This window comes from Panthera tigris, chromosome D3 (assembly GCF_018350195.1).
Source record: "Panthera tigris isolate Pti1 chromosome D3, P.tigris_Pti1_mat1.1, whole genome shotgun sequence".
Lineage (NCBI taxonomy): Eukaryota > Metazoa > Chordata > Mammalia > Carnivora > Felidae > Panthera > Panthera tigris.
The window spans coordinates 9,769,620-9,783,471 of NC_056671.1; the positions used below are offsets into that span (position 1 = coordinate 9,769,620).

General features: G+C 51.8%; 1 protein-coding gene across 6 annotated transcripts in view; it reads right to left on the bottom strand.

Annotated features, from left to right (window-relative positions):
• HECTD4 (HECT domain E3 ubiquitin protein ligase 4) overlaps positions 1–13,852 on the bottom strand; it is a 189,978-nt gene that overhangs the window by 19,021 nt on the left and 157,105 nt on the right. For all 6 annotated transcript variants that reach the window (XM_042962746.1, XM_042962744.1, XM_042962745.1 and 3 more), the window contains 7 exons: positions 12,395–12,555; positions 9,100–9,281; positions 7,748–7,953; positions 7,316–7,446; positions 6,574–6,779; positions 4,567–4,746; positions 607–1,913 (listed from right to left, as the gene is read on the bottom strand). In XM_042962746.1, coding sequence (XP_042818680.1) covers positions 607–1,913; positions 4,567–4,746; positions 6,574–6,779; positions 7,316–7,446; positions 7,748–7,953; positions 9,100–9,281; positions 12,395–12,555 — 2,373 coding nt within the window. The remainder of the gene's footprint in view (positions 1–606; positions 1,914–4,566; positions 4,747–6,573; positions 6,780–7,315; positions 7,447–7,747; positions 7,954–9,099; positions 9,282–12,394; positions 12,556–13,852) is intronic.

Genomic DNA, 13,852 nt, shown 5'->3' on the forward strand with positions numbered 1-13,852 from the left:
GCACGTTTCCTTCTGAGGGCCTTCCTCTCCGTGTCCAGTGAGGCGAGGACAGTTTTACTCTGAGCCTGAGTCCCCGTACACAAGGGTGCAGGAAGACACAGGAGGTGGGATTTCTAGACAAGGAGGCCCAAGAAGCAGATGGGATCTTGACGTGTAAATGGGACCCGGAAACTCAGAATCTCTCCAGCAGAACGGCCAGTCTGTTCTCACGCTCATCAGTGAAGATCCCTCCCGCCAATGGCAACATTTACAACGACCCAAGGCCACTCAACGCTATACCGGCAGGCCTGAGCTGGATCGCGCTTGATGAAGCCCATCCGTCAGGAAAGGCAGGCCCCTCAGACCCCTCCGCCTCCCTCCCACACTCAGCAAGAACTGCAGGACCTCATGAGATCAGACTTGACATCGCTCGCAGAGATGTGACCTCAAACACGGATAATCAACATAGTAAGTCACTGCGGTTTCCAAGAGCCGCTTCAGGGAGCTCCCTAAGTGCCCCCGGGTCACCTAGCAGTTAATCCCTCGGAAAGGACATTGGAGGGTTTAAAGAGGCTTGTGGGGGTTCAAGCCGCTCATGATTTCAGTGGTTGCGTGAGCAACCGTTACCTCCACGACCGCGAAGCCTTTGATGGGGCGTGCTGCGAGAGGCTGGTTGTCCAGGGACGTGACCGTGTACGCGGAGCCCATGTCCGACACAGAGGCCGTCTCTGCGTTGTCCAGTGGCTCCGCCAGGCTGCCCAGGCTGCCCAGACTGCCAGTGCTGCACAGGGAAATGTCTAGACTCTCCTGGCTGGACACCACGTGGGGCTCCAATACGCCAGGAGGGATGGGCGGCTCAGGGCCTGAGGGCAGCGGATCCACGGAGAGGTCACTGACTGTCTGCGAGATGCCCTGGGAGCTGCAGGTGGAGGCCTGGCTGGTGGAAGCGGACGCGCTCACGCTCATGGCAGGGGTCAGGCTGCTGGACGTGCTGACCTCCAGGCTGTCTGTGCTGGGGAAGCCGAGGGTCTTCTCCGCCTCGGCTTTTCCGTCGCCGCCCTCGGCCTTGTCCTTCGGCTTCCTGGGGTCTTCGTCCTGCAGGGGGATGTAGATCTCGTCTTTGAAGACCCCGCCGTGGGCATTGCAGGCCTTGCGGATAGCACCTCTGACGATGCCCTCGTCCAGGTGGGTGGGGATCCCAGAGATGACCAGCAGGCGGCTGTGGGCGGTGGGGCCTACCAGCGCCTGGCAGGCGTCGGCGATGGCGTCGCTCGTCACGCCCAGGCCCTGCGGGTCCTTCCTGGTGAGGTGCCGGAGAATGATGAGCAGGGTGAGGGCTCGATGAAACCACAGCATGTCCTCGGGCTTGCTGCCCCCGATGCTGAGCATGGCGGAGTCGGACTCCACTGAGCGCGAGGACTGGCGCTTCCCAGAGGAGGAGGCCTTTTCCCGCTTCATCTTGACTTTTTTCCTCTTAGACAGGAGGCTGGGGCTCTGTGGCGTCTGTCCCGGGGAGGAGGACGAGGAGGACGAGGAGTCGCTGAGGTTGGGGGCGGTCGTCGAGGGCACCCCACTGGCCGTGACGCTCATGTGCGTGGGCAGGGTCACTTCAGCCACCGCCAGGCAGCCTTCCATGAGCGCGTGAAAGTAGGTGGAGAACCTGCCGTGGTCCGCGGCCGCCACCGCCCCGGAGCCTCCGCAGGTGCCGCCCGAGACCCAGCTCTGGGTCTCCTCGTCATACAGCTTATGGAGCTCCGACTGCAGGGCCATCAGCATGGCCAGACAGGGGTTCAGCTGGAGGGCGATGGACGAGGACAGGCCAGCAGGGTGCTTCCTCTGCTCCAGGGCGTGCACCGTGCGCAGCAGCTCCGCCAGGAGATGGAAAACAAGCTCCTTCACACAGGCCGCCATGTCCGTGGTCCACAGGAAGTTTCCTGAGGCGAACAGAAAACAGTAACAGCAGCGGTCACTCGCACGGCCCTGATTCCGTGCTAGGGACTGTTCCCGGCCACGTGACGCACTCAGCCCTCCCGGCAACCTCGAGAGAGAGGCAGGACCTACGCTACTCACCCCCATCTCACACATGAAGCAGAAGCAGAGGCTCCAAGAGCTGAAGCCTGGCCGGCTGGCCCCAGAGCCTGCGGCCTTAACCCCTGTGCCACACGGTCGTGCAGAGCCGGCTTCTATGGCTCACACCAAAAAAAAAGTCATTTTCTTTCTCATAAGGTTATCAAGCGAGTTAGTGACAAGTCACGAGAACAGGACTTCCCAAACCATGAGACGCTTACTCTGGGGGGCACACAATCCAATCTTATCAGCTAGCACAGAAATCCACACTGACAACGTATCCTAACTCCTCTTCCAGCCCTAGTTTTTTCAACAAGAAAGCCTTACTGTGAGCTGGTGTATATATTATACACATATTATAATATATATATGTATATATGTATATATATATATATATATACATATATATATCCTTGACAGTGGGCCACAGACCCAGAGCCTCTGACAGGCAGCAACAGTCAGAATTTCCTAACAGTAACCATTTTTTATTTTTAACCTTCTGGTTATAGCAAGAGATACTAATTTTCCACTTAAGGGAGCAACATAAAACTCCCCTTAAAGTTTAAAAAAAAAAAGAGAAAAGAGCTGATTGCCAGAAAATCAATAAACGCTGACAAGCATGATTCACAGACATGGTGGAAATCACATAAAGAAGGCATGACAAGGACTGAAGTTCAGGAAATTTGTCTGGGACAAGATGGGTCACAAGTTTCTATCAAGTTCCCTTTGTGCCAGATGTGTATCTTAAATTCACACACTCATGCTGTGGGCACTGAGCCCCAAGGGCCAGGTCAGCTGACTTATCAAGAGTCTCTCCAATCAGGCTCAGCACCTATAAGGGGAGGGGATTAAGCTGACTGATCTCTTAGGGGAGATGCTGTTTTGCAACTATTTTAAGTTTGTTTATATATTTTTGAGAGGGAGGGCACAAGCTGGGGACAGGCAGAGAGAGAGGGAGAGAAAAGAATCCCAAGCAGGCTCTGCGCCGTGAGCGCAGAGCCCAACGCGGGGCTTGAACTCATGAACTGTGAGATTATGACCTGAGCCAAAATCAGGAGTTGGACCCTTAACCGACTGAGCCACCCAGGCATCCATTTCGTAACTTTAATTGGAAATGAACTCAGGGTTGTCATGCCATGTGGGCACTCATGAAGCCATTCAAGAGAACAAAGGTCACCCTCAGATGCTCATGTGACGTCCTTCCGTTGTCCTTCCTCTGCTTGTTTGCCATTTATATAAGAGGACAGTGTTGGAGAGAATTCTTCTCCGCCAAGACTGCAAATGGCCGGTGAGTGGAGGCTGGTCACAGACATTTCCTTCCTACAGTGGTTCCCCACTCACCTTCCCTGATCCCTCACCCAGTGTATTTTAAAGAATTTGATTTCATTGCCAACATATAAAAAACGGGAAAATTCACATCAATGTCTGCATTACCGGTTTTTGAAATAATGCAGCAATGAGTGGCAGGGTCAGTGATTGTCTGATGCAACATGAGGTGCCCGGGCCCACTTTCCTTCTATTTCCCCCATTTACGTCATCTGTCTGACCCCTGAGAGCATTTAAGTCTGCAGTATCATTTCCCGTCCAACATTTTATGATAAAAAAATTTCAAATACATGGGCGGCTGAACTACTTACACAGTGAATGCCCGTACGCCCACCACCTGGGTTCTCCCATTACCATTTTGCTAAATTTGCTCTTATGTACGTTTCTACCTATCTATTCATCCAGAAACTTATCTTAGGATTTGATTATTTCAAATTAAGTTGCAAACATCAGTCTGTTTTATCCCTGAACACTTAAGCAGCCATATCATGAATGAAGTTCAATATTTATTTAGAATTTGAGGTAAATTTACACATGGTAAAATGTAAAACTCTAAAATTTACCATTCTATGAGTTTTGCCAAAATGCAACCCCCCCTTTAAAAAAACGTTTTTTCATGTTTATTTATTTTTGAGAGAGACAGACACACACAGAGCACAGGCAGGGGAGAGGCAGAGAGAGACACACACACAGAATCCGAAGCAGACTCCAGGCTCCGAGCTATTAGCACAGAGCCCCTGATGCGGGGCTCAAACTCATGGACCGTGAGATCATGACCTGAGCCGAAGTCGAATGCTTAACTGAGCCACCCAGGCGCCCCAAAATGCAACCCCTTTTCAACCTTTCTGCAACTAGGAAGTCATGATGTTTGATTTTGCAATGTCATTCACTTCCATACCACCTTTTACCTCCAAAGTTACAAAAATGGCCCATATTTGGGTTTTACAGTGAAGTATGGTAAAATTAATCTTATTTTCATGGTTAGTTGCTGCCCCTCAAAATAATGAAAACACCCCGCACGTCACGTGTTTAGAAGACTAGGCTATACCCTACTGTCCACTCTGCAAGCCCTCTTCCAATGACTGCAACCTGACAAGAGGCCACCAGCGTGCAAGCCCCTCCCTTTGGCACTGAGCCAGCTCGCCCAGGCCCGATCCTGGGGGGGGGGGGGGGGGGGGGGGAGGGAGGCCTTACCCAGCAGCTCCACCACTTGTAGGAGGACAGATGTTGGGATGGTGTCGGGCTCATCTTCGGATCTCCCTTCGCTATCCTCTAATCTCCAGGACAGCAGCTGCTCCGCGAAGGCCATGGCCAGAGGGAACTCCAGAGGCAAAGAGTGCAATACCAGCACGGCTCCGGGCGGTGGAGACACCCCTGGAAGAGGGGCCAAGGAGAAAGGCTCATAACTGGCAGCACTGAAGCCAAAATAAGCCTAAGAAAAGGACCCACCAGGTGTGCGTGGAAGAACAGGGCCGGAAAGCCCACCTGCTCATCTGTTGGAGGGGAAAAGAAACGTAACCCCCCCCCCCCCCATTCCAGACCGTCAGCTGCAGGAGGAGCCGGAGGCCATCCCTCCGAGGAGTCCATCTGTTGGTACAACAACGGGACAAAGGGCAGCAACGAGAACAGGGAAGGAGACACTCCCCAGCTGGTTAGATACCCACCAGCCGAACGACCCAGCATGGAAATACTAAGTCAGACTCCAAAGGTGCTTCATTGGAACATTCCCATCTTGGTAAAGAAATAATCAGCCGTTTGGTGTGGCTGCAATCCTGTGAGACCATTAAGCTTCTAATTAAGTTACAGAGCGGACCAGCTAGGGGTGCCCCAGACTAGCACTACCAGGGCCTTGGGCTTTGATATTCTCTTATTACCCTAGGTCACTGCCGTGGCCTGAATCTGGCCCGAGACGCAACAGTGAGAGGAAAAAGGCCCTGAGGTCTGATCCCCCCTTGTATCCTGCACCGTACCCCAAGGCCCGCTACAAGTCCTGACCAGACAGAAGTCAGGGCGCCAGGGGCCTGGAGATCTCTGGACAAGTTCAGAAGGAACCACAGTGACTGGCCTGCACTTAGCGGTGAATGTTTATATAGTGATCACTGGGGAATGAGAAGACAGAGAACTTCTGTTTTGTAATTATAAAGTTTAAAAAACAGCTAGTATAGGCAAAACACTATGAAAAAATCGGTTCTAATAAAATGAGATCATAAAGTTGTTTAGCAATAACCAAATCACTTAAGTAGTCTCCTTTTGTTTCGTTCCATAGCGACACAAGGACAGGGGCTGTGGAAAAGCCGAAGGCCCCGCCCCAACCCCCTGCCTTTTTTTTTTTTTTTTTTTTTTTTTTTTGAGAGAGAGAGAGAGAGTGTGAGCAGGGGAGGGAGCAGAGAGAGAGAGAGAGAGAGAGAGAGAGAGAGAGAAAGAATCTTCAGCAGACTCCACTCTCAGCACAGAGCCTGATGTGAGGCCCGATCCCACGACCCTGGTATCATAACCTGAGCCAAAATCAACAGTTGGATGCTCAATCAACTGAGCCAGCTGGGCACCCCTCTAATACATTTCATCGTGTCTAACACACACACGTCCGTCTCTTCTTATCAAACGTGATGAGGAAGTGATGAGGAAGTGAGGTGGAAGTCTGTGACCAGGTTGTCCTTTCCTCCGTGTGTCTGCTCCGGACAGTCAGCTGGCCCCAGGGCACAGGTTTAGCCTCACCTCAACCTAAAACCATGCAGGCTTAGCAAAGAATGCTGGGGGGACAACACCAACTAGGCCTCCCACCAGGCGGTTCACCGCTTAGACTGGGGGGCGGGGAGCAGACGCTCACTGAGGCCTGAACCCCAGGGGAGCCACTCGCACCGGAGAGAATCTGGTTTCACGGAGAACTTGAGAAAGGCAGCTGGGAGTATTGTAGCTAAATCACAAGGCTGCTCTGTTCCCGTCACTCTAAAGAGCACCCACTGGCGATAAGAAAGGAACTGTCCACTGAAGTCCAGGCAGCAGGTGCAGGTCCTCCTTGGGCAGGAAGGGCGCTCCCTTCACCTCCTGTCCCTAAAATACACTATCCCAAGCACTTCTGCTCTTTACGGACTGGGCACTGGAACACAGCAAGGTACAAAATCCTTTCTATCTTCAAAGAGAAAGACAGCAGAGAGTAACCTCAAGCTGTTCTGATCACCAAGAGCTAATTCAGAGACCTACCCAGTTTGATGTGGACCTTGTCCGTGGACAGGATCACAGAGGGGTACTGGTTGGCGGTAGGCGGCGGCGTGAGGCCGGTGTTGGCCGGAGATGCATCCCTCGGATAACACACGGCCTCGATCAGGTTTAGCTGGCCGTTCCGCTTGACTTTGTGGCCAAGCCCGTAGACGAGCACCCGTGCCCATGGCGCCTTGTACAGGGAGGAGCTGAGGAGTGGAGGAGAGGAAGGGAGGAGAGTCAGCGGGGTTCGGGCGTACGCGCCAGGGATGGGGAGCGGACTCGGCCCCAGAAGGAGGGTCGGGATCGGGCATTTGTGAGTCATTCCCACCATTAAAATTTTTTTTTTAATGTTTATTTTTGAGAGAAAGAGAGACAGAGGTGTGAGTGGGGGAGGGGCAGAGAGAGGGAGACACAATCCGAAGAAGGCTCCGGGCTCCGAGCTGTCAGCACAGGGCCCGACGTGGGGCTCAAACCCACAAACCGTGAGGTCATGACCTGAGCCAAAGTCGGATGCTTAACCGACTGAGCCACCCGGGAGCCCCCATTCCCACCATATTTTAGAAAGTCGTTCTTTATAAAGACTAATTTCCAAAACACAGAAATATGGAAAGAACTATAGATTATTTTCAAATATAGTATGCATTAAACAATAAAAACAATCTGAGTTTTTCTTCTGTCCATTTCACCAGAATCCATTTTTCTCTTCTCTCCCGTCACCTCTCGCGGAGAAGGGGCAACTTACTCTTTGCGGAATCCAGACTGACTTTCTTTGCACGACACCACGACGAAAGCCGCCCCGGGGAAGTTAACGTCCATGTTGACTTTGGACTCTGAGATGGGGAACTCTTCGGAGGGGAACTGCTCCGGGGCTGTCTGCAGAGACATTTAATCAGGAAAGGCACAGGGTACCCACAGGGGAACATTTCACCTCCCAACTCCCAGGCAAGGGGCGGGACCAACGCATGCGTGGTCACAGGCTCAGGAGGACCAGAAAGCCACCTGGGGCAAAGGCCAATGCAGATGGGACCAGGCGGGAAAGCCTTGAGGAAAAGGAGACTGGTTCGGAAGGCGGGGGCGGTTGGGGAAGCGAGAGGGTCATTCTCAGCAAACCCATAAGCCTTCCAATGAAAGGTGACAACCCCGGTTCAGGGAGAGTTGAGTGTCAGACCGGTACCTGCAGGAAAGAGCAGAGCTGTTTCGTCAGCTCCAACAGGCTCTCCTCGCCCTGGTGCAGGGTCCGGGTGATGGCCACGCTGAGCCACTCTCTCACTATGTGGGAGCTGCCCTGGTAGAAGAGGTCTGTGGCCGAGCAGTTCTGGGAGCGCACGCAGTGCTGCAGGGACTGTGCCAGGAGGATGGAGCTGGAGCTGATGGTGCCATCTGGGGCCAGGAAAGAAGACCTAAGTGCACCAGAACCGCAGCGGCCCATGGCTCCCCGGGAGAGCCTGGGAACCGACCAGCAACCGGTCCAGATAGCCAGGCCGGGACGGCTCGGACCCGGCACCTCGGCTAAGATGTTGCCGATCAGATCCCGCAGGCCGGCGGGCTGGCGGGGGATTTCACGTCAGTGGTCTGTGTTTTTGCTTTCTTTTAAGCAACAAAACCGATTCCTAAAATAAAATCTTAAGTGGAGACCCAAGTCTATTAAACACAAGTAGAGCAGCTTCGATGCAGGGGTTCCCACAGCCTGACCTACTGGCGTGCCTTGGCCCGTCCTGGAGGCCCTGAGGAGCCGCTAAGGGAGTCTGTAAGGTGCGCATTAGGCCATTAGGGCAGAGCTTCTTCCGCGTACATTTTAAAGCTTTCTGGGTATGTTTCGGAGCCTCTGAATTCTTGGGGTAGGCCAGGGGACCCCACAGCTGGGAGGTGCCATCAGGCCTCGGGTGCCATCCGCCCTCTCACGCCTTGCTCCTATCTCAGATGCCGGGAGGTCGAGGGGAGCAGGTGGAGGCTGAGGTGCCGGGACAGACGCAGGGGCTCCTCGGTCTTGGACTGGGCTAAGCGGATCCATCGCTTAGCGTTCACCGGGGGAACCAACACACAGCATCGGGACTGGCCAAGGGCCCTAAGGCCAGCAGATACACACAACCTGGCCCGTCAAAATGGCTCCACCCGAAGTCCCAACAAACCACTCGGGTGTGCCGTGCAGGAGCTCGGTAACAGGAGCATTTTCCTTTTTGAATAATGCCAGAGAGAACGTCTGCGGCAATGGTGCAGTGACGGGATTTCCTAAATAATGCTAAATTTTCCTTGATCCACAGTTTGTTTGGGAAGCTCTATGAATGCTTAATATAGCAAGGACTCAATACGTCATGTAGCACACTTGCACTTTTCAGAGTGAGAAAACACTGCCAAGGTCACCGGGACTCTTCAGGGCCGCTTACCTCCACGAGTCCAAAGGCACCGTGCCACGCGGCGGGCGAGTACCTCACCACCACGGCTCCTGCCTGGGGCCGGGCTCACCCTCGGGGCTATTTCCCCCCCTGGGCTGACTGCGCCAGTGGCGGCCGCAAAGCCGAGGCTCACCTGGGAGGGGAGGGGCCAGGAGCTGATTGGACAGCAGCTGCAGATGCTCCAGCGTGATGTCCCGGATGGCAGGGATGTGGAAGAGGCGGGTGAACAAGTGTGGCAGCTTGGGGGCGAAGATGTTGAGCAGGGCCATGCGGCAGTACAGCCTGGCCAGCGCGGCCTCGCACCGGAGCAGCTCTCTGTGGGGGAAGCAGGGAGAGGCGCTGAGTGCCGGTGCCCCGGCCCCTGCACACGCTGGGCCACAGGCCTCTCCTCTGGCCCTGTGTTCTGTAGGCCAGGTCAGTCCCTGGGGTCTTAAATAAAAAGCCACGTTAAAGTACGTTTGGATTTTCTCTACTCAGAAATCACCGCGGAAAAAGCAATGAAGATATAGGTCCCCACAGAAACTTATGTCCACATCAGCATTATTCTTAGCAGCCAAAACGTGGAAACAACCCCACTGTCCATCAGGTGAGGGATGGTAAGTCCACACAGTGGAATACTGCTCAGCAGTAAGTGGGATGCACTACTCCGTGCTTCGACGTGGATGAACCTTGAAGACGTTCTGCCAAGAAGAAAAAAGGGCAGACACAAACGGCTGCATATTATGTGATTCCGTTTCTACAGATTGTCCAGAATCAAGCAAATCCACTGAAATGGAACAGAGCTGAGCTAGAGGAAAGCATGGGTACAGGCCTCCTTCCTAGGGTTATGAGAAGGTTCTAAGATCGATGGCAGCGGTGGCCGCACACCTCTGTCTCTATACTAAATACCACTGCCTCGTATACTTTAAAATTTTTTTTTTCAACGTTTTTAATTTATTTTTGGGACAGAGAGAGACAGAGCATGAACGGGGGAGGGGCAGAGAGAGAGGGAGACACAGAATCGGAAACAGGCTCCAGGCTCCGAGCCATCAGCCCAGAGCCCGACGCGGGGCTCGAACTCACGGACCGCGAGATCGTGACCTGGCTGAAGTCGGACGCTTAACCGACTGCGCCACGCAGGCGCCCCTGCCTCGTATACTTTAAACAGGTGAGTTATCTGGAATGTGAGCTGCACTAAAGCGGTTCAAAAATATCCACTGCGAACGTTTTTTGTGTCATCAGTTTATGAAGTGATTGCCATTCAGCTTGAATAGCAGCTGATTAGTGACTAAGCAGGTCTCATTTAGAATTCCATCTCTTGGCAAATAATCTAATACTAAGCGTAGGGGAGCCTCCCTGTGTTTCTTTAGCTAGTCGCCATTATTAAAAAGTCTCCTGGTATTAAGCACTAAGCTAAAAAAGCAAGTTAGAAGCAGCCCTACTGTTTCTAGGAAGTGTCGGTTTAAAACCCACTTGGAGGCATCAGGGCTCATTCTGTGTCGCCTGCTGAGCTGAACTAAATTTAACACTGGCCTGTCCTAACTCAGATTTGGGCACAACGGCAATTAATGAAGCCACGTAATACCTGATGAGTTTGCACGGCTACGAAGATAAACAAGAAGCAGCCAAGATGTGGCATCTGGGTGGTTTCTTTCTCATCCCCACCAGTCTGGAATCAATTCGTGCCAGAGTTTGCCACCGACCACTTCCGCCCGTTTCCACCCTCCTTGCAAGGAGGGTATGTACTCGCACCCCTCAGAAGGGTCAGGGCAGCAAAACAGAGGCGGTCTGAGCAAGCAAGCTCCAAGTCCTTACTGACTCCCCAACAGCTTTCTCCTCAGATTTCAGAGGCTGCAGTCGGAATGAGATTTTTCTGGGTCGGCCCGGCGGCCCCTGCTTTGACCCTGCAGACGGTTAACGTCTCTGAAGCCACCGCTGAGTCCTCTACCGCTGGTTTTCTAAGTTCTCTCCCTCAAACCCACGCGAGTACTTCACACAGCATACCTGTGATGACAATCCATGCTGGGACCAGAAAGCCAGTCACTTTATTTATTTATTTTTTAACATTTATTTATTTCTGAGAGAGAGAGACAGAGACAGAGCATGAGCGGGGGAAGGGGGGCAGAGTGAGAGAGGGAGACACAGAACCCGAAGCGGGCTCCAGGCTTGGAGCTGTCAGCACAGGGCCTGATGTGGAGCTCGAACCCATGAACTGTGAGATCGTGACCTGAGCCAAAGTCGGAAGCTTAACCCACTGAGCCACTCAGGCGCCCCCTTCAGTCACTTTACTGATCGAACGAACCCATACAGCATGGTTCTTATTTCCCCCAATACCAAGATCACAGCCATAATACTGAGAATAAACATCCTACATCTGTAGCCTGCTTGCAACTCTACAAAGCACTGTGCCTTTTCACTCAGCTGCTAGTCAAAGGTCATTAACTTACATCTTAATTACATCTATCAGAGACATTTGCTAAAAATACAACTGATTAAATAAAGCTTTAAAAGCTTTTAATAGCATCATACTGATACTCAAGCATATGTTTTGGGCTCCTTTTCAATAGATATTTTGAGTTTACAACGTGAGCCAGGGCCCACATTCGGCACCGGGGGCTCTAGCAAAGAATCAGTCTCTGCTGTTAAGAACCCCACGTTCTAGGAGGAGGAGACAACCCAAGAAATGAATTTTAAAAACAAGCAAAAACCTCAGGTCCTGGAAGAGAAGTGAAAGGCGGTGCTATGACGACACGTGGCTCCGCGCTTGCTTTAGATGGTAAAGCGAACTCTCTCGGCAAGGGGGACGTACTGAGATCTGAATGACAAGAATGAGACAGCCGTGCGAAGTTCTGCGCAAAGCACCCCAGGCCAAGTGAAAAGCAGACACGAGGCGCTGCCGAGGACGCAAGCGGGTGTGTAGGAGGCACGGGAAGGCCAGCAGCGCTGACGCAAAGTACGCGGAGAGCGGAGGCTCTGAGGCCCCGGAGGGGTTCGTGAGGCAGGTTAGTGGCGAATTCTCCTCCAAGGGAGGTGGACAGGCACGGAAGGTCTGAACTAGAGGAGAGAGACGAATGGTCTTTGGGTTTTAACCCACACAGCGCGGGCACACGTTTCCTTGGAGATCTCTGCCCGGTGTGAGGCACAAAGCAGGTGCTCAGGAACGAACACCGAGAAATAAGCTGGCGGTTCGCACGGTGTCTGGACTGGCCTTACTCTTTACAGCTTTCCCACACGCTCGCCATCTCCGCCCGCCCCTCAAGTGCCCGTGGCACAGGCTGGGTGACACGGGATCCCACGTTTCTTCCCAACTCCTGCACTTTTGCCGTTATTTTATAGCTTCCCTCTCTCAGCTTTGAAGGAAACCTTGTCAACAATGAATGAATGGTACGTGTGGTAAAACACAGTAAGCGAATTTCTGTGATCCCCTGGAAAGAAGGGCTCAGTTTTACCTGTGAATTTGAAGGTTGGTATTGTCCAGCGTGACCAGCCCGTTGGTGGCGGTCCTTCGGTAGCCCGCCGGGGGCCTTTCCAGCATGTCAATGGGATACCAGTACCGGACCAGCACACCTTCACTTCGGAGGTAAGTTTCTACCTGCACCAATTCGTTTACCTACAATAGTTAAAGGAAATGTCTATTGGACTCTTTGGACACTGACCTTTCCCCTCCAAGTTTTAAAATACACGTACGTGTATTATATATAAAACCAAAGTTTGGGGGTGCCTGGGTGGCTTGGCCGGTTAAGCGTCCAACTTCGGCTCAGGTCATGATCTTGCGGTTTGTGAGTTCGAGCCCTGCGTCGGGCTCTGTGCTGACAGCTCAGAGCCTGGAGCCTGCTTGGGATTTTGTGTCTCCCTCTCTCTCTGCCCCTCTCCTGCTTGCACTCTGTCTCTCTCAATAAAATAAACATTGAAAAAAAATTGAGTCTAGAAGTTCAAAGATATATGGTTAGTACTGACTGATAGTGTGTTTAGGTTTTTCATACCAGTTTTAAAATTTTAACTGGCATGTATTCATGAGTTAGAAATGAATTTAGATCATTTTTTTTTTTTTTTTAGTTTATTTATTTTGAAAGAGAATTCCAAGAAGGCTTCACATTATCAGTGCAGAGCCCAATGTGGGACTCGAACCCACAAACCGTGAGATCATGACCTAAACCGAAATCAGGACTCGGACCCTTAACTGACTGAGCCGCCCCAGCACCCCTTTAGCTTTTACTTTTTAAGTAATCTCTATACCCAATGTGGGGCTCGAACTTATAACCCCAAGATGAAGAGCTGCAGCTCCACCAACTGAGGCAGCCAGGCGCCCCATGAGATAGAGATTCAAACACAACAGTGCTACAGTTCAGTAATAATTCAGTACATATTATTTTACGTTCATTGTTCTTAGGTTAGTGATTTTGCAAAAGCAGGGAATCTGATTACTTTTTATTTTCCTGCAATAAAAGAGCTAACTCACGCATATACATTTTGGATTCAAATACAAACATTTTTATTTAGGATTACTGAAACAAAAAGAAACTACTGGAGAAATAATAATTATTTTTTTTATTTAAAAAAAATTTTTAATGCTTATTTATTATTGAGAGACAGAGAGAGACAGAGTGTGAGCAGGGGAGGGGCAGAGAGAGAGGGAGACCCAGAATCCGAAGCAGGCTCCAGGCTCTGAGCTGTCAGCACAGAGCCGGACATGGGGCTTGAACTCACGCACTGTGAGATCATGACCTGAGCCGAAGTCAGACGCTCAACCGACTGAGCCACCCAGGCGCCCCCATAACAATTATTATTTTAAGGAAATTTCTATTTTTCTAAATTTTTACTTGTACACATTTCCAGTTGCTAAAAGCCAGTGTCAGTTATGTACCTTCTGATAACTAGGATCAGAAATGTGTATCAGAAGGCAGTGG